This window comes from Heteronotia binoei, chromosome 1 (genome assembly GCF_032191835.1).
Source record: "Heteronotia binoei isolate CCM8104 ecotype False Entrance Well chromosome 1, APGP_CSIRO_Hbin_v1, whole genome shotgun sequence".
NCBI classification, from domain to species: Eukaryota; Metazoa; Chordata; class Lepidosauria; order Squamata; family Gekkonidae; genus Heteronotia; species Heteronotia binoei.
The window spans coordinates 268,305,566-268,326,044 of record NC_083223.1 but is presented as its reverse complement, the minus strand read 5'-3'; the positions used below and the strand labels follow the sequence as shown (position 1 = coordinate 268,326,044).

The 20,479-nt window shown below is 51.7% G+C and overlaps 1 protein-coding gene across 1 annotated transcript in view; it reads right to left on the bottom strand.

The window, feature by feature from the left end:
- NUP210L (nucleoporin 210 like) overlaps positions 1-20,479 on the bottom strand; it is a 119,595-nt gene that overhangs the window by 51,267 nt on the left and 47,849 nt on the right. The window contains exons 17-21 of the mRNA XM_060253906.1: positions 17,861-18,053; positions 14,209-14,297; positions 13,749-13,853; positions 3,567-3,668; positions 1,235-1,363 (exon numbers count right to left, since the gene is read on the bottom strand). Of these exons, the coding sequence (XP_060109889.1) occupies positions 1,235-1,363; positions 3,567-3,668; positions 13,749-13,853; positions 14,209-14,297; positions 17,861-18,053 (618 nt within the window). The remainder of the gene's footprint in view (positions 1-1,234; positions 1,364-3,566; positions 3,669-13,748; positions 13,854-14,208; positions 14,298-17,860; positions 18,054-20,479) is intronic.

Sequence of the window (20,479 nt, the reverse complement as noted above, 5' to 3'; positions counted from 1 at the left end):
AGAGACATTCAAACTTGTAGCACAGAGAACTGGTTCCAAGATCGCACACGCTCTCCTTTTCTTCCTGCCAGCTCTGTGCATGTGCTCTGGAAGGTGCCACCTGAAAATTCAGCATACGTAGCTGACCACCAACATGTCTACCGGAACAGTCTATCAGTAGCTACTAACCATGGTGACTAAAGGGAGCTTCCACATTCAGAGGCAGTCAATCTCTGAATCCCAGTGCCAGGAGGCAATATCGGAGGAAGGCCTTGGCCTCTTATGCCCTGTTGCTGGCCCTCCAGAGGAACTGGTCGGCCACTGAACAAGACAGGATGCTGGACTAGATAGACCACTGGTCAGATCTAGCAAGACTTTTCTGATATTCTTATGAGGGGAAGGTCTCAGCCTCTCTGCCCTGTTGTTGGCCCTCCTGAGAAACTGGTTGAGGCCACTGTGTGAGGCAGGATGCTGGACTAGATGGACCCTCACTAGTCTGATCCAGGAGGGCTCTTCTGATGTTCTTATGAGGGGAAGGCCTCGGCCTCTCTGCCCTGTTGTTGGCCCTCCTGAGAAACTGGTTGAGGCCACTGTGTGAGGCAGGATGCTGGACTAGATGGACCCTCACTAGTCTGATCCAGCAGGGCTCTTCTGATGTTCTTATGAGGGGAAGGCCTCGGCCTCTGTGCCCTGCTGTTGGCCCTCCAGAGGAACTGGTCGGCCACTGAACAAGACAGGATGCTGGACTAGATAGACCACTGGTAAGATCTAGCAAGACTTTTCTGATATTCTTATGAGGGGAAGGTCTCAGCCTCTCTGCCCTGTTGTTGGCCCTCCTGAGAAACTGGTTGAGGCCACTGTGTGAGGCAGGATGCTGGACTAGATGAACTGCTGGTCTCACTGATGCTGCAGTGAGATGGACCCTCACTGGTCTGACCCAGCAGGGCCCTTCGGATGTTCTTATGAGGGGAAGGCCTCGGCCTCTCTGCCCTGTTGTTGGCTCTCCAGAGGAACTGGTTGAGGCCACTGTGTGAGACAGGAGGCTGGACTAGATGGACCCTCACTGGTCTGATCCAGCAGGGCTCTTATGAAGCTCTTATGAGGGGAAGACCTCGGCCTCTCTGCCCTGTTGTTGGCCCTCCAGAGAACTGGTTGAGGCCACTGTGTGAGACAGGAGGCTGGACTAGATGGACCTTCACTGGTCTGATCCACCAGGGCCATTCTTACGTTCTGGCTAGCCTGAAGCTGGGCTCACCTTGTCAATGAGATCCACTTCCAGTTCAAACATGTTAGATACCCGCAGATAAGCTGTAGCAGGTCCCAGGAAGGCCAGGCAGAGATCGTAGACTTCCAAGGTCAGAGAGCCAGGGAGGAGAGGAATAACCTTCAAGAAAAAGCGATAGTGGATTGGGTTAAATTAGGCCAGCCGTGATCACCCTTTACCTAGGCCAGAAGTTAGCCTTGCCTAGGATGCCAGACAGTCTTTGGCACAGCCAGCCCTCCCGCTAGGCAAACTAGGCGGCTGCCTAGGGTGCCAGGAGGGTGGGTACCCAAAATTGGGCTCCCTGCCCCCCGTACGGTGCCCCAGGCAAGCACCTAGTTTGCCTTTCGCCCCTCACTACCACCGCCCGCCCCTCCATTTCCTTCCCTCCCTGCGCCTCCCCCCCTGCGCCTCCTCTTTCCTCCCTTCGGACCCTTTCCCACCCACCCCATGCCAATTTCAACGCCGGAACCGGCTCTAGCGCCGCGTTCCGGCTCTCTAAAGCCCCTCCCTCCCCGGCCGAACGCTCGAATTGCGGGTAAAACCGCGCCGTGGGGCCGGGCTGCGCTCACCGTCTCTCAGGAACAGCATCCTGAAAGGGCAACCCCCGCTGAACTCCTCCCCTCCCCACTTCCTGGATGGGAGAGGAGGCAGCGGGGGTCGCCCTTTCATGACGCTGTTCCTGAGAGACGGTGAGTGCAGCCCGGCACCGCGGTGCGGTTTTACCCACGATTCGAGTGTTCGGCCGGGGGGGGTGTGTGCTTTAGAGAGCCGGAACGCGGCGCAAGAGCCGGTTCTGGCATTGAAATTGGCACGGGGTGGGTGGGAAAGGGTCCGAAGGGAGGGAGGAGGAGGAGGCATGGGGGGCGGTGGGGAGCCACAATGGAGAGGGGGGAGGCGCGAGGGTGCTTGGGGAGGCGCGAGTCTGCCTAGGGCACCATGGGGCGTCGGGTAGCCCCTGTGCTTGGGGGGGGGGTCTCCTATCCAAGCGCTAACCAGAGCCAACCCTGCTTAGCCTTCAACCTCTCCAAAGCTGGAACTTGTCTGAGTTATTTGAAACCAGCAAACTGAGGCGACATCTTGGAATGAAAGTGCCTAAAGCCTAGATGCCAGCAATGTAGGCGCCTGGCATAGGGTTGCCAAGTCCAATTGAAGAAAAAGCTAGGGACTTTGGGGTTGGAGCCAGGAGACTTTGGGGGTGGAGCCAGGAGATGTTAGGGGTGGAGCCAATATCAAGGCTGTGACAAGCGCCGCAGCCGCAGGTTCCCGCACCACAGCCGCACTAGCAGCTGTCCCTCCCTCCTCCTCCCGCTCGTCCTCCCTGCCCCTTGGAGGCCACCTGAGGCTGGAGGCCTGGGTGAAGCAGGGCGGTGGCGCGGGCATGGAGAGCGGGGCCGGGGGCTCGGGGCCTCCTCCTCGGCCTCTGGCGCTGCCGCGCTGGTGCTGGCGGGGCTGTGCTGCACCCCTTCAAGAGGTCCCTCACCGCCCTGGGCCGCGCCTGGCTCCGCCGCCTCCGCTGCTCCGGCGCTCCCGTTCTCCTCGCTGCGCTCCTGCTGCCCCTCTGCTGCGCCAACGCCGCCAAGGTCTCATTTATGCCAAATTCAGCCCTCATGAGTTTGACACCCCTGCCTTAGATAGCCTGTGTGGAGAGGGACGGGGGCTTCCCTCATGCTGAGCTTACCATCTCCTTCCACATAACGCAGGGCCCTCTGAGGTGAATCACAGTTGCGGCTACATGACTGTGACAGACTTTTGACTCATCTGCTCCGTCCTTTCCTCGCAGGGTGCAACCGGCTGACAGATCAGTGTCTGCCCCTTTTCCGCCGCTGCCCTCGCCTCTCCCTCATCGACCTGTGCTCTTGCCACCACGTCACGCCCGAGGCCTGCGCCCGCTTTGCCGACAGCTCCTCTGCCGCCGCCGCCTCCTCCTGCTGCTGGGCGCCGGCGGGTCCGCTGCCTACGGCCTCACTGGGCGGGGAGGGAGCGGCAGCGGTGCGGCGGCCTCGCACCCTCCGGGATGGGGCGGCTCGCCATTTCCTCCCCTCCCCCCGCTTCCGTTTTTTTGGGGAGCGGGGGAAGAGGGTGGAAATTCTGGGGTCCCCCGCCAGAGCGGGAGGGTTGGGACCCCTAACCTGGCAGCCTCTCGGGTAGGCATTTCAAAGATACAGGGCCACTGCACATAAGGCTCTGTCCTGGCCCACACCTACGTTGCCTCTGAAAGAAAGAGGGACGCAGAAGAGGGGACCTCTGGCAAAGTTCTAGAGATTAAGACCCTGTAACCCCGTGGTTGCTTTTTGTGGGAGATTCCTGGTGTTAGGACACTCACGTGGATCGTGCTCTCTGCCTCCAAGTAACTGATGTTCACCAACTCCTCTGCGCTGCTGTTGACAAGGAAGTAGCTGGAGCCTTCCACCAAGGCAAATATTTCCTGGACGGGAATGAACATAAAACAAGATTTTGGAGCAGGATCAAGCCCAGCCCTTTCTCAGATCTTCTTCTGCCATAAAGCACTGGCTTACCCAGGGCTCTCGCTCTTGTCCTCCAGTGAAACGACCCCCCCAGGTTTGATCAGTTCAGGCTGCTCAATGGCAGCACAAGAAGGGCCGAGGTTCTACAGGTTACGTTGAGGCAGAAAAGCAAAGACCAGGGGTGGCCAAACTTGCTTAGAAGATGAAGAAGAAGATATTGGATTTATATCCCGCCCTCCACTCCGAAGAGACTCAGAGTGGTCACAATCTCCTTTACCTTCCTCCCCCACAACAGACACCCTGTGAGGTAGATGAAGATATTGGATTTATATCCCGCCCTCCACTCTGAAGAGTCTCAGAGCGGCTCACAATCTCCTTTACCTTCCTCCCCTACAACAGACACCCTGTGAAGTGGGTGGGGCTGAGAGGGCTCTCACAGCAGCTGCCCTTTCAAGGACAACCTCTGCCAGAGCTATGGCTGACCCAAGGCCATTCCAGCAGGTGCGAGTGGAGGAGTGGGGAATCAAACCCGGTTCTCCCAGATAAGAGTCCGCACACTTAACCACTACACCAACTGGCTTAACGTAAGAGCCTCATAGAACAAACATCAGATGTTTTGAGAGTCGCAAGACATGAATGTCGGATGTTTTGAGAGTTGCGAGACGTGAATGTCAGATGTTTGTGAGCTGGAAGGAAGGAAAGCAAATAGATGGGGGAGCGAGCGGTGGAAAGAAAGCAACTTTCACTTCCAATGTATTCTCCAAGCAGCTGGCTGGCTTGGCTTGGAGAAGTGATTTAAAGAGGCCTTCTCCAAGCTGGCCAATGGAGTCTTCGAGAGCTGCACAATCTGCATGAAAGAGCCTCAGATTGGCCACCTCTGGCAAAAACAGAGGGGTGGGTCCTACCACTCCACTGAGAAAAGGTTGTGGCCCTCCATCGCCCTCCTAGGGAGCCTTCTATTGGAGGAAGAGAAGAAGAGACTAGATTTATACCCCACTCTTCACTTGGAGTCTCAGAATGGCTTGCAATCGCCTTCCCCTCTTCTCCCCACAACATACACCCTGTGTGGGAGGTGAGCTCTTGAGCAGAACAGCTTTGAGAGAACTAGGACTGATCCAAGGTCACCAGCAGCTGCTTGTGGAAGAGGAGTAGGGAATCAAACCCGGTTCTCTAGATTAGAATCTACTGCTCTTAAACACTGCACCAGGGAAATAAGTCAGGGAAGTTGGGGTCAGGCAGCAATTTTTCTCCAAGCCAGTTTGTCCAGGGATCCTGGAGGTTTTTTGCCATCTTCTGGGCATGGAACAATGAAAAAACAAGGATGGGGAGAAAGACTAAGCAACCAAACACCAGATATCGCCCTTATTCAATGAAAAAAACAGGTTACTCACCTGTAATTGATGATCTTCGAGTGGTCATCTGTGCAGTCACACACATGGGTTTTCCCGTCAGGACGAACCCTACCTCGGAGATTTTAAAAGCTAGCCTAGGCGTTATTTTTGGCGCGCACTCCCTTCCGTCCTGGGGAGCAGGCATCCACTGCGCATGCCTGGAACGGGAGGGAGGCGCCCCACCCAGCCAGTTTCTTTCCCCGCCGCCGACATAGTAGATGAGCGGTTGCAGAGTACCAGTGGCCAGCAGCGGGGATGGTTGGGCGGGCGTGTGTGACTGCACAGATGACCACTCGAAGATCATCAATTACAGGTGAGTAACCTGTTTATCTTCTTCGTGGTCTCTGTGCAGTCCCACACATGGGTGACTGATAAGCTGAACTGCACGGTGGTGGGTGCTGGCAGTAGAGTAGGAGAGAAAAATTAATGCAATGTTAATGCAAATCAGTCAAGCAAGTATTGGACTCCAAGGTAAGTTGGTACTTACCGGATCCAGATCGTATCTTAGTCGAAGATAGAGCGGAGTACTGCCTGTCCAAAGGAGGCATCTTGCCTAGCACGAACGTCCAGAGCGTAGTGCATAGCAAAGGTCGAGGTGGAAGACCAGGCGGCGGCAGCGCAGACGTCTTCCATGGAGACCCCTCTGGCTAAGGCAGATGATGTTGACAAAGCTCTTGTAGAGTGAGCTCGTAGTGTAGTTGGAACCGGCTGCTTTGCTAGTCTGTAACACAGCTTTATAGCAGCAACCAACCATTTCGAAAGTCTCTGCGTAGATATCTTTTGTCCCTTATTGTGCCGTCCATAGGCCACAAAGAGTCTGGAGTCCTTCCTGAATGATGCTGTTCTATCTATGTAATAGGCGAGTGCCCGTCTAACATCTAGGCAGTGTAGGGCTTCTTGGCCCTTATCCGTAGGACGTTGAAAGAAAGCGGGTAGAGTTGTGATCCTGTGGAGGTGAAACGTGGATACTACCTTAGGCAAGAAGGTAGGATCTGGTCGTAACACTACCCTATCGTGATGAAAAATGGTATAAGGCGTGTCTGCTCTAAACGCACAAATATCGCTGGCTCTTTTAGCGGAGGTAAGTGCGACTAGCAGCGCCGTTTTCCACGAGAGGAAATGCAAAGGGATTGAAGCCATGGGTTCAAAAGGTGGTTTCATTAGCTGGCTTAATACTAGAGATAAACTCCAACTGGGGTACAGTTGTCGTGATGGTGGATGCAGGTGTAAAATTCCTTTCAAGAAGGATTTCGCAGCGGGGTGTGAGAATACAGACCGTCCTTGTATGTGAGGGTGAAAAGCTGAGATTGCTGCCAGGTGCACCTTTAAAGACGAATGAGTTAGCCCCTTTTCAGATAATGACAATGTATAGGCCAAGATTTGAGGCATAGAGGCAGACAAAGGTTTAAAGTTATGCTTGGTTGCGTAGATGGAAAATCTTTTCCATTTCATGGAATATGACTTTCTCGTTGATGGTTTTCGTGCATTTAATAGGACGTTTCTCACTCCCTCAGGGAATTCTGAGAAAGTATCCTCCAAGCTGTCAAGCGGAGTCTGTCCAGGTCGTGATGAAGAACCCTGCCGTTCTGTTGTGAGAGGAGATTCTTGGCCCGGGGGAAGTGATGGTAAGTATTGTCCGATAGGAAAAGGAGCGTTGTGAACCATGGTTGGCGAGGCCACCACGGTGTGATTAGAATACAATTTGTATTGTCCAGTTGAATTTTCTGTATTGATCGTGTTATCAGTGGAAACGGTGGGAAGAGGAAATGTAATGGACCTGTCCATCTCTGAATGAAGGCATCCCCTGCAGATTGTGGTGAGGGCGGACCTCTCATAAAGAAGAGAGCACATTGTGCATTGTCTGGTGCAGCAAACACATCTATTGATGGTGTTCCGAATTTCTGGAACACTGGTAGGAGGTATTGCCTGTGGAGTGACCACTCGTGGTCGTTGATGAGATACCTGCTCAATGTGTCCGCTTGTGTGTTCTGGGCACCGGGGAGATGTACTGCAGTGAGATGGATCTGATGCGCGATACTCCAGTGCCAGAGGTGCATTGCTCGCTTGCAAAGACGGGTAGATGCAGTCCCTCCTTGCCTGTTTATATAGAACACAGTCGCCACGTTGTCGGACGCTATTTGAACGTGACGGCCGTGAAGAGTTGGCAGGAATGATTTCAGAGCTCTGTGGACGGCTAAGAGCTCCAGGCAGTTGATATGGAGCGACTGTTCGTATGGCGTCCATTGCCCCTGGACTGAGAGGGTGTTTAGATGGGCTCCCCAGCCCCACCTTGATGCATCTGTTGTGACTACCGCTGACGGGCTTGGTCTTAAGAATGGCATGCCTGTCAGCAAATGATTTCGAACTGTCCACCATCCCAGAGAGGGAAGGATGTTGTTTGGGACAGTTAGGAGGGTTTGTTGAGATTGGTGTTGGGGACGATATGCACGAACAAACCAGATTTGTAGGGGCCTCATACGGAGTCTTGCATGTGGTAGGACCGCCGTTGTCGCTGCCATGAGTCCTAACATGCGTTGAATGGTGAAAGCTGTCTGTTTTGGCTGTTGCATTATTTCTGTGGCTAGTGTGTGAATAGAGGCTATTCTGTCTGTTGGGAGGTACGCCCTGTGGTCCGTGGTGCAGAGGCGAGCCCCTATGAATTGAATGTCCTGTGAGGGGATTAAATTCGATTTTTGCTGGTTGACTTGGAGACCCAGGTCTGCTAAGAGTGCAAGGGTTATAGCAATGTCTTTTTCCAGTTGTGGCCTTGAAGGCCCCACAAGGAGCCAATCGTCTATGTATGGGTAAGTTGCAATTCCGCGCTGTCTGAGGTATGCAGCGACCACCGCCATACACTTTGTAAAAGTCCTGGGTGCTGTGGAGAGTCCGAACGGAAGCGCTCGAAACTGATAATGTCTGTTTCCCACGGCAAATCTCAGGAACTTTCTGTGGCCTTGATGGATTGTTAGGTGAAAATAGGCATCCTGTAAGTCTACCAGCGCCATCCAAGCATTTTGAGGGATTAGGGGCAAAATGGATTGGAGGGTGACCATCCTGAATTTTCTGTGGTGGATGAACTTGTTGAGAGCCCTGAGGTCCAAAATCGGGCGCTGACCTCCATCCCTCTTGGGGACTAGAAAGTACCGGGAGTAGAAGCCTGTCCGATGGTACTGATCTGGGACAGGTTCTATGGCCGCCTTGGCCATAAGAGTGATGATCTCTTCTTGGAGGGGAGGGGATGGAGGGGTTGCAAGAAAGTGGTGTCTTGCAGGGGGAGAATGAAACTCTATTGAATAACCTCTTAAAATGATATTCAGGACCCATTTGTCTGTGGTAATTAACTTCCAGCTCTCGTAGAACGGTAGGAGTCTGGAAGTGTTGTGAGGTGGCAGAGGTGGAGAGTCAAAGAGACTGCTTGGATGCAGTTGCAGTCTTTTTAGGTTGTTGTGGTCTTTGCTGCCGCTGGTTAAAAGGTTGCTTAGATGGTGGAGCCTTACGCTTCCAGTATTCCGATTGTCGAGGGGACCTGGAGCGTTTGAATGGCATTGGCTTCCATGGTCTGGCTTTGTAGCCCTGCTGTTGCTGTTGGGTCACACCAAGTCTTTTTGCCCGTTTGCGGCTGTCGTCGACTGTGGTGAGTATGTCGTCTGTCGTGGCATTAAAAAGGCCTTGGCCGTCGAAAGGGAGATCTTCGATTTTGAATTTAATGTCGGGTTGTAGGGAAGAGGAGCGAAGCCAGGCGTGCCTTCTCAAGGCAATGGAGGCAGCCATCGCCTTGGAGGTGCATCCCACGGAGTGACGAATGGTATTTATCTGTTGTTTGGAGACTCTATTGAGCTCCTGTAATAATGTGCATGCCTGTTTTTGAGCAGGTTCTGGTAGAGCCGAGACAAGCGTGCCCAGTTGGGAGGACAGATTGTGGGAGTAAGCAGCAAAATATGCCAAATAATTATTGATTTTGGCGTTTGCTGTGGAGATGGAATACATCTTCCTTCCCAGTGTGTCCAATTTCCTGCCCTCCTTCTCCGGGGGTACAGGATGACGAGTCTGCTTCGATTTGGAGGAAGAGTGGACTATCATCGAGTTCGGAGCCGGGTGACTGAAAAGAAACTTCGACTCCGTAGCTTGGATCTTGTATAGGGATTCGATGCGCTTTGACGTGGGAGGAATAGATGCCGGCTTGTCCCAGGCTTCTTTAATGGCATCTAGATGCACCGGAAGCATTGGCAGAAAGGAACCAGCAGGTAGGTCCGAATGGACCAAATCGTGAACTACATCCGTGACCTTGGGCGCGTCCGATGTCAGCTTTACATTAAGAGCAGAAGCCATGTTTGCGACCAAGTCCAGATATGTTTTGGCTCCGTCGGATGGTGACAAATCTGCAGGCTTTGCAATATCTGAAGCTGGGGATCCAGGAGCGGACATCGATTGCATCGAGTCCGATGACGCGTCGGATTCGACATCGGAGTTGTCAGGTTCGGGTGCTTGCGGGTCCGGTCTGGTTGGACTCGTGTTCTTAGGTTTAGAGGTCGAAGTGGAAGGAGTCGGAGATGGCTGTTTCGTTGGCTGCTTACTCCGTTGGACGGGAGTTGCTTCCTTGGATTGGTTCCTGTGGTGATCTGCACGGTACCGAGAGTGGTGGTAACCGCAGCATTGATGGGAATCCATTGATGGAGACCTCGAGGTGTAGTAGAGTCTTCTCGGGGACATGGATGGAGACCGAGATCTCGGGTTGTAGCGATAGCGGTCCCTCCCCCTGCTAGGGGATCTCTCCGGGAAACGTGTATGATGGTACCAATGTCTCTCGATGCTCGGAGATCTGGCTGGGAATCGATGAGTATCAAAGTAGCGATGAGCATCGTGTCTATATTGGATGGGATTCGACATATCGCGGAACGATCTGGGGTTGATGTGTTGTTGAGTCCACTGCAGCGGGTCTCGGATCTTCTCCAGCGAAGGGTCTGGTATGGATCCTTGCAAAGAAGGGGATCGGGACGGAACCGGGATAACTTCCTCCGTCTGCTGATGCGGTGAGTCCGTAAGCGGAGTGGCCGCTTCCTGGGTATCGGATCCGGGTGTGGACGGATCACAATGTCTGTCAGACTCGTGTTGTTCCGAAGGTTTGTTCGGAGCGGTAGGTTTTTTCGAGTCCTTCGGGTCGGTAGATTTTTTCGGTTCCTTCGGGTCGGTAGGTTTTCTCGAATCCTTCGGGCCCTTCGGATCGGAGTGCTTGTGTTTCTTGGTGTGCTTCCCAGTTTTCAATTTAATAGGCGCGACCGTTTGTTGTGACGTCTTCGCGCCGTCGCCGGTTTTCGCGACATCGCCGGGCTTATGCTTGCTGGGAACAGTGGCCACTGAAGCTGCCGACCTTGCGCCGTCCCCTTGGGGAGACAGAAGGGGAGGCGACTTACTTGTAGTAGAGGATTGCGACATTTCAGGGTGAAGCACAGACTCCATAAGATGACTTCTCAGTCTAGCGGCCCTGTTTTTCCGCGCCTGTTTGCCGAATTGAAGGCAATGCGCACAGGCGTCTACTTTATGGGCTTCTCCCAGGCAAAATAAACAAAGTGAATGTCCGTCCGATGTAGGGATTTTTGCCCTACAACGCGAACACCTTTTAAAGGTTATTCTACTATCCCTTCCTTCCATACGCCCGGGGGGGAGGGGGGGTAGGGGAAGGGAGGTCTGAGGTAAAAGCAGGAAAGATATTTTTTTCTTTTCTTTTCTTTTTTTTTTGAAGAGTAATGAAGAGTATAAGAATATAAGACTATCCCGGGCGACGGTTGGAAAGAAACTGGCTGGGTGGGGCGCCTCCCTCCCGTTCCAGGCATGCGCAGTGGATGCCTGCTCCCCAGGACGGAAGGGAGTGCGCGCCAAAAATAACGCCTAGGCTAGCTTTTAAAATCTCCGAGGTAGGGTTCGTCCTGACGGGAAAACCCATGTGTGGGACTGCACAGAGACCACGAAGAAGATCAACGTAGTTAATCACACAAACGCATGGAAGATACACAAAACAATAGCAATAGCGGGCATGGAGCAGGGGTCACGGTGTGTGTTGTGGGGGGGGGGGGATGTCTTTGTGAATTTCCTGAAATGTACAGGGGGTTGGACTAGATGACCCTGGAGTTCCCCTCCAACTCTATGATTCTATGGCCAAAGTCCCCTCCAACTCTATGATTCTATGGCCAAAGTGGCTAAGGGCTACTTAGTTGGGGGAAGGTTCTTTGACTGGATCCACTCCAGGAAGTCTTAAGTACACCTGACTGTCAAACTAGAGATGATGAGAAGAACTGCCTGTATTTATAGAGGCGCATCCTCTTGTTCACACCTAAACTAAAGGTGGAGTCAATGTTCCCTCTAAGTTGCAAAGTCTTGTGAGGAAAAATTCTACTTTGTGAGCTGCTGGCATGAAAGTGGTGAGCTACTGCGTCCATTATTGCGCTCTGGGGTCATCCTTCCTGAGCCAAGACAAAAACGTGTGAGGCGGAGGCTAAAAATCTGTGAGCTAGCTCACGCTAACTCAGCTTAGAAGGGTCACTGGGGCTGGGGGTCTATTTGAGTCGGGTTACTAAATGAGATGGGCGTTGTGACTAAGAAAGTGTCACGTATTATAAATTATAAGTCATCTTTATACCTGGGTGGTTGTATATGCTGCCAAGGGCTTGGATCCACCAGAACATTCTGCTGATGGGGCGGCAGGGGGAACGTTTCTATAAGCAGACCGTGACCTTAACTCCTCCGCCCTCCCCCCGCAGCCACAAAGTGCCCTCCCCGTGCTGCCCCCCAGAACAACATATGAAGGAGTTACTGGCTTGTGGCGGGCAAGGGGAATTGGCAAATGTTGCTGCCCCCCCATGCAGAAATCCTAAATTCTCCTGCGGCTCCAAGCCAATGAACTGCCTGCATCTCCATCCTCCTTACAGCTGGCCGCTGCTGGTGGCTATTTGGCCATATGGTTCCCCACCCCACCCCTTCAGTTGCTGTTGGGGAGAAGTGGGTAAGATCCGTTTCTCCCAGTGCCTTCCACAGGAAGAGAATTTTATTAGAAGCCCCATCAAGAGGCAGCCGACTTAGGGCAACCTCTCGTGGGGTTTTCAAGGTAAGAGATGAACGGGGTAGGTTTGCCGTTGCCTGGCAACCCTGGACTTCCTCGGTCGTCTCCCATCCCAAGTACTAACCGAGGCCGACCCTGCTTAGTTTCCAAGATCTGATGAGATCAGGCTAGCCTGGGCCATCAATGTCAGAAGTTATGGGGGTGGGGAAAACTAAGGAAAGAAACAGAACACTCTAGAACAGGGGTGTCAAACATGCAGCCTGGGGGCAGAATCAGGCCCCCAGAAGCTCCTATCAGGCCCCTGAGCAACTGGCTGCCATCTGCTGCCTTCTCCCTCTTTCTTGACTCCTGCATCATAGGCTGCCAGGCTTGCTCAATTGCACAGGAGCTACAGAACAAAGCCTCTGTTTTCTCCATTGGCTGAGGCTCCTCCCTCGGGGAGGAAGGGAGGAGGAATAGCGTGCTTCGTCAAGCTCTCTCAATCACACAGCAGAGCTACTGAGCCAAGTCCCTTCCTTCTATTGGCTGAGGCTCCTCTCCCTCCTGATCCCCTGGGGAAGGAAGGAAAAAGCCAGAGCTTCCTTTGCCCAGTTCCCTGGATCGCATGGGAAAGATACAAAGAAAACACCTTTAAGACAAATGAGTGCTAATGTTTTAGGCATGTTTTATTTTAAGGTTTTAAAAAATCTTTTGTGTTTGTGTCCTTTATAAAGTTTATATATCTCTGCTAGCTGGCATTACATTTTATGACACACATGGCCTGGCCCGACAAGGTCTCATTTATATCTGATCTGGCCCTCATAACAAATGAGTCTGACACTCCTGTTCTAGAATGTCGTCGAAGAAGAGGAACCTAGCTGTGGAGCTAGGGCTGTTCCTCCCCACACTGGGTAACAGGGCTTTTTTGGCAGCAGGAACTCCTTCGCATCTTAGGCCACACACACCCTGATGTAGCCAATCCCCCAAGAGCTTACAGGGCTCTTCGTACAAGGCCTACTGTAAGCTCTAGGAGGATTGGCTACATCAGGGGGCGTGGCCTAATATGCAAAGGAGCTCCTGCTAGAATTCCATCCCTGGGCCACACACCCCTGATGCAGCCATTCAAGAGCTTACTGGGCCTACTGCAAGCTTCAGGAGGATTGGCTACATCAGGGGGCGTGGCCTAATATGCAAAGGAGCTCCTGCTAGAATTCCATCCCTGGGCCACACACCCCTGATGCAGCCATTCAAGAGCTTACAGGGCCTACTGCAAGCTTCAGGAGGATTGGCTACATCAGGGGGGTGCGGCCTAACAGCTTTCTTTGTAGCAGGAACTCCTTCACCTATTAGGCCACACACCCCTGATGCAGCCAATCCTCCAAGAGCTTACAGGGCTCTTCGTACAGGGCCTGCTGTAAGCTCCAGGAGGATTGGCTACATCAAGGCTGTGTGGCCTAATATGCAAAGGAGTTCCTGCTACAAAAGAAGCCCTGGTTAAAGCCTTGGCCAGTTAGCATGGTCCCACCTGCAGAGCATGGAGAAGGAGTCCTCAGGCTGAGATTTCCTCCTCTACTGCCAGAGAACCTGTTCCCTCTCAAGCGCTCCTTTGGTCCTACCTTTACATCTGGGTGGTTGTACATGGTGACGTTATCGGGAACCACTGTCACGTCCTCGACCAGTAACAGTTCCACAGCTGCAGAGGCGGGAGAGTTAGAGACCTCCTAAGTTCACAAATGCAAGCCAGAGAAAACACTTCCTCAGAGGGTGCTTTCGCACAACCGGGCCAACCACCAGGGAAACGCCACCACCCGGCTCCCAGCAAAGCCACTGTTTTCCTACAGGAACAAATTCCTGCAGCTCTAGTTCACATGTGCACTGGGGTTTTATCCTTCAGTGGACTCCTTTCCCTTCTGAAGGAATGCAGCATTCGGGGTACCACATGGGAAACATTCCCATCAATGCCTCCTGAGTGATCCAGCCTCCCTTAGCTGAACACTGCACAGGTCCTTTTGGAATAAAACGAATGAACAGAAGAGGCCCCCCCCCCACATTCGGAAACTTTTCTCCTAGACTCACTTTTGGGCTGCCTCTTTCGGAGTATTTCACAAAGTTGACTGCGATCAGAACGGTCCCTTTGATCTGATGCACCTCTAGGAGCTGATGCCCTGGCGTTGAGAACGGGCACAGGGGAGGAGAAAGAGACAGAGTTTGAAACAACAGGCAATGCCAGTTCTTAAGAAGGAACAGCAGAATTAGGGGGCCGAGACCAATGTTCCCTCTCTGTGAAGTCTTAGAATCATAGAGTTGGAAGGGACTTCCAGGGTCATCTAGTCCAACCCCCTGCACAATGCAGGAAACCCACAAACACCTCCCCCTAAATTCACAGGATCTTCATTGCTGTCAGATGGCCATCAAGCCTCTGTTTAAAAACCTCCAAGGAAGGAGAGCCCACCACCTCCCGAGGAAGCCTGTTCCACTGAGGAATCGCTCTAACGGTCAGGAAGTTCTTCCTAATGTTGAGCCGGAAACTCTTTTAAGAACATAAGAGAAGCCATGTTAGATCAGGCCAATGGCCCATCCAGTCCAACACCCTGTGTCACATAAGAACATAAGAGAAGCCATGTTGGATCAGGCCAGTGGCCCCTCCAGTCCAACACTCTGTGTCACATAAGAACAGAAGAGAAGCCATGTTGGGTCAGGCCAATGGCCCATCCAGTCCAACACTTTGTGTCACACAGTGGCAAATTTTTTTTTATATATATATATATATACACGCACACACACACACACATATATATATACACGCACGCGCGCACACACACACTGTGGCTAATAGCCACTGATGGACCTCTGCTCCATATTTTTATCTAAACCCCTCTTGAAGGTGGCTATGCTTAATTTCAACGCATTGGTTCTGGTCCTACCTTCCGGGGCCACAGAAAACAATTCCACACCAGCCTCTAGATAACAGCCCTTCAAGTACTTGAAGATGGTGATCATATCATCTCTCAGCCGCCTCCTCTCCAGGCTAAACATCCCCAGCTCCTTCAACCTTTCCTCATAGGACTTGGTCTCCTCACCATCTTCGTCGACCTCCTCTGGACACGTTCCAGCTTGTCTATATCCTTCTTAAAATGTGGTGCCCAAAACTGAACACAATACTCTAGGTGAGGTCTTACCAGAGCAGAGTCAAGCGATACCATCACTTCACGTGATCTGGACACTAGACTTCTGTTGATACAGCCCAAAATTGCATTTGCCTTTTTAGCCACGACATCACACTGTTGACTCATGTTCAGCGTATGGTCCACTAAGACCCCAAGATCCTTTTCGCACATACTACTGCTAAGACAAGTCTCCCCCATCCTATAACAATGCTGTAAGCATAACATCTTGTGTTGTGCATGTGGACTAATGTTAGATATTACTAGTGTTCCTGCCTGGCTCACTGGAGCCATAAGAACGGAGCTTGGGGACTCAGGAACAATAGGCAGTAGGATCCAAATCCCCGCTGCCCTGCTCCAATCAGGGGCCCTCTGCTGGTTTGAATGATCCAATGGCGCCCTAGTGCGGGAACTTTGAACTGTATACAGTTGGCCCCGTTGGCCCAGTTCTCCAGTCTTCTTCAGTGGGTGACCTCAAGGTAGCTGTTTTACCGCAAAGTAACTTCAAGAACAGAATGGAGAGAGAAATTGCTGAATTACAAATTATTATGAAACTTGGAACAAACACCTCCCCAGGACTGAACAGGAATATTGGGGTTTTTTTAAATCTCATTACAGATGCTAAACCCACTCTCAGTGAGTATAGCTATACATCCACAGTATTCCAATGTGTTTCTCTTTTAGAATTGTGTATCAGTATAATTATTTGTATTGACATACTCAAAACAGGGATATTGGCTGTATATCTCATTACATACGTTTTACCCATTTTCACTATATTTTATTGTATTCCTTTTTCCTATGGCAAACTAGAATGATGTTTACATGTTAAAAAGTAAATTAGGTGGACAAGAAAATCACTATCCAATGTATTTCTCTTTTAGCTGTATTGACACACTCAAACAGGGACTTTGGTTGCTTATCCTATTATATATATTGAACCCATCTCCCATTGTCATTGACAGACAATCTCACATTTTGACATACTACTGTTTTGTTGCTTTCGCATGCTCACGCTAGTCAGATCAAAGGTTTGCTCAATTCGTTAATTTTACTATTCTGACATTGTACCATTTTACATTCTAAGCCACTGCCTACCAGATAATTTTATTTCACTGTCATTGGTTCTTAAATCTGTACCACATTGCATTCTGGGCCACTGCCTACCAGCTATGTATGGCTCTGCTCACTGTGCTGGATTCCTCGTCCGATGAAGTGGGCTTAAGAGCACACGAAAGCTTAGGTTCTAAATAAAAACTGGTTGGTTTTAAAGGTGCAACTTGACTCCTGCTTTGTTCAGCTGCTTCAGACCAACACGGCTGCCCGCTTGGACCAGTCTTCTTAGTTCAGCCATTTCCATGCTGTAACTCAATAAAGAGCTACGATGGCTGCAACCGCGTCTCTTCCTTGCACTGAACCCACTATATTATACCTTGTGAGCAAAAAATCAACCTCGTGAGCTATTGGCATTAAAGCTGGGAGCTACTGCATCAATTAGTTTGCTCCGGGGCCATTTTTCCTGAGCTGAGGCAAAAATGTGTGAGCCAGAGGCTAAAAAAACGGTGAGCTGGCTCACACGAACTCAGCCTAGAGGGAACACTGGCTGAGACCCTTGCAGATGAGGTTCGTGGAGGACTGCTGTAAGCACACGATGTCATAGCGCCACTGTACACTGCACTGGTCAGGCCACACCTGTGCGCAGTTCTGGAGGTCTCGCTTCGAGAAGGATGTGGACAGAACGGAGCAGGTGCACAAGGAGGAGGGTCAGGGGCCTGGAGACCCAGCCCTATGAGGAAAGGCTGAGGGACTAAGAAATATTCAGTCTGGAGAACAAGCAGCTGAGAAAGGATATGATTGCTCTTGTTTAAGTATTCGAAAGGCAGTCACTTAGAGGAGGGCAGGGTGCTGCTCCTGTGGGCAGCAAAGGACTTGCAATCATGGGTTTAAATTACTGGTGGAAAAGTACTGGCTGGTCATTAGGAAACATTTCTTTAAAGTGAGAGTCGTTCAGTAGCAGAATCGGCTGCCGAGGGAGGTGGGTGAGCAGCTCCCTGTTGCGTCTTGCATTTCGGTTCCCTGAATTTCCAACCCAGCGTGGCTATGTGCGCTGAGGTGGCCAGGGGAAAACCGAAGGGTCACCTGAAGTAAGGGACAAATGCAATCCACCAATCTGTGGCGGAAAGTTTAACGGGTCAGGATTGGACCTGACCAGGAAGGGGGTTGTCCCAGGTAATGTATATAATCGGAGGCCTGGCCCCGCCATGTTGTCTGTGTGATGTACTAGCTAATAACGTATGTTGCCTGTTACTCGAGCCCAAACCCAGTACATTACACCCCCTTTCACTGGCAGTCTTCAAGCAGCAGCTCTAGCCTGGTCCTGCACTGTGCAGGCAGTTGGACTAGACGGCCTGTATAGTTCCTTTGAACTCTGTGATTCTATGATTCTAAGCATTAGAGATAAGATGTAATTATTTCACTCTCTCCCTCCGCCTTTCTCTCTCTTTCTCTCTCTTTCACACACACACAGTTGCCTAAATTGTTCAGGGTGTGATGAGAAGCCATACCGTGCAGCCTGGTTTGTCCAGTCCCGTCGTCCTTTGGTACCATCTGCATGGTCTGCGGGTGAGTGAAGTGCGCCAGGGTTTCATTGGCTGACATCCATTGCAGGATCAGGGAACTGAAGTTGTCAAACTTCCTCCGGTGCTGGTCAAACAGAGCTAGCTCCAAGATTGTGTTCCTCAAACTGGACACGGGGACCTACGAGAATCCCAGCAGCCCACGGACATGCATTTAACACCAATTAGCTGGATTCCGATGGAAAGTTACCCTCTTTCTGGGATTAAGGCCAACACGGAGCACTCACACACAATTGCCACAATGCACAGGCGTTTCTGCTGGGATGCACAGGGATCATGCTGAGCCCGGCTGAAAGGAATTCCATTTAGGGGCACATTTGGGGGATATTGTTTTTGTTGTTGCCAAGTATTGGGTTGGCTTTCCTATGCCAAACTGGGGCAACTGCAAGGCATGATGGGAGATGGCAAACACTAGGGCAGAAGCCGGAGCCATGTTGGGAACAGAAGCCTGGGGTTAAAAGTTACAAACAGTACAGGGAACTGGACTCCTAAGCCAGGAACAATACAGAAGGATTCTGCTCTGCTGACCTGCAGCCCAGTTTGGAGTGTTTATCTCAGGGGTGGCCAAACTGTGGCTCAGGAGCTCTTTCACACATATTGTGTGGCTTTCGAAATCCCCACTGCTCAATTGGCTGACTTGGAGAAGGGATTTCTCTCCTTGAATTACTTCTCCAAGCTAAGATGGCTGGCAGCTTGGAGAATGCATTTAAAGTTGCTTTCTTTCCACTTCTCCCTATTTTTCTTCCTTCCTTCCCTCCTCCTCATCTTCCTTCCTTCCCTCCTCCCCATCTTCCTTCCTTCCCTCCTCCCCATCTTCCTTCCTTCCCTCCTCCCCATCTTCCTTCATTCCCTCATCTTCCTTCCTTCCCTCCTCCCCATTTTCCTTCCTTCCCTCCTCCATCTTCCTTCCTTCCCCCCTCCCCCATCTTCCTTCCTTCCCTCCTCCCCACTTTCCTTCCTCCCTCCCAGCTCTCAGACATCTGACATTTATACTGTGCGGCTCTTATGCTAAGCAAGTTTGGCCGCCCCTGGTTTAACTCCAGCCTGGAACAACCCCAAGCTTCTTGCAGCTTCCCTGTCAGTGAGGCCGGAATCTCTGTTCTGTTCTTTGCCTGAAGAGGGCTTTGGTATGCAGTTATATCTATTCATACAGCTTACCAGACTAGATTCCCCATAGCAGCTCATCTGTGGCTTCCCAGTCTAGCCCTAGCATCCCACCAGTTTAATCACACATGAAGTTGCCTTATACTGAACCAGACCCTTGGTCTGTCATGGGCAGCACTGTCTACTAAGACTGGCAGCATCTCTCCAGGGCCGTAGGCTGCGGTCTTTCCCATCACCAACTGCCTGCTCCTTTTATAGCTGGAGATGCCAGGGATTGAACCTGGGACCTTTTGCATGCCAAGCAGAGGCTCTTCCACAGAGCCCTTCCCCACCCTTAGTCCATCAAGCTCAGTCTTGTTTACTCAGACTGACAGCAGCTCTCCAGGGTCTCAGGCTGAGGTCTTTCACATCCCCTACTGCCTGGTATTTTTAAAGCTGGAGGTGCTGGGGACTGAACCTGGGACCTTCTGCATGCCAAGCAGAGGCTCTACCACTGAGCCACCCCCCCCCCAACAGAACAGACACATGAAGTTGTCTTTATGCTGCATTGGACCCTTGGTCCAGCAAGGTCGGTATTGTCTACTCAGGCTGACAGTGACTCTCTAGGTTCTTGGGTGGAGGTCTTTCACATCACCTACTACCTTCATCATTTCAACTGGAGATGCTGGGGATTGAACCTGGGACCTTCTGCATGCCAAGCAGAGGCTCTACCACTGAGCCACACCCCCCCCCCCCAAACAGAATAGACTCACGAAGCTGTCTTTATGCTGAATTGGACCCTTGGTCCAGCAAGGTTCTTGGGTGGAGGTCTTTCACATCACCCAATGCCTCCATCATTTCAACTGGAGATGCTGGGGATTGCACCTGGGACCTTCTGCGAGCCAAGCAGAGGCTCTACCACTGAGCCACACCCCTCCCCCCCCCCAAACAGAATAGACTCACGAAGCTGTCTTTATGCTGAATTGGACCCTTGGTCCAGCAAGGTTCTTGGGTGGAGGTCTTTCACATCACCCACTGCCTCCATCATTTCAACTGGAGATGCTGGGGATTGCACCTGGGACCTTCTGCATGCCAAGCAGAGGCTCTACCACTGAGCCACACCCCTCCCCCCCCAAACAGAATAGACTCACGAAGCTGTCTTTATGCTGAATTGGACCCTTGGTCCAGCAAGGTTCTTGGGTGGAGGTCTTTCACATCACCCACTGCCTCCATCATTTCAACTGGAGATGCTGGGGATTGCACCTGGGACCTTCTGCGAGCCAAGCGGAGGCTCTACCACTGAGCCACAGCCTCTAATTAGACTGGCAGCAGCTCTCCAGAGTCTCTGTTAGAAGTCTTTCCCCTCGCCTACCACCTGGTCCTTTCAACTGGAGATGCTGGGGACTGAACCTGAGGCTTTCAGCATGCAAAGCAGAGGCTCTTCCACTGAGCCCTGACCCCTCC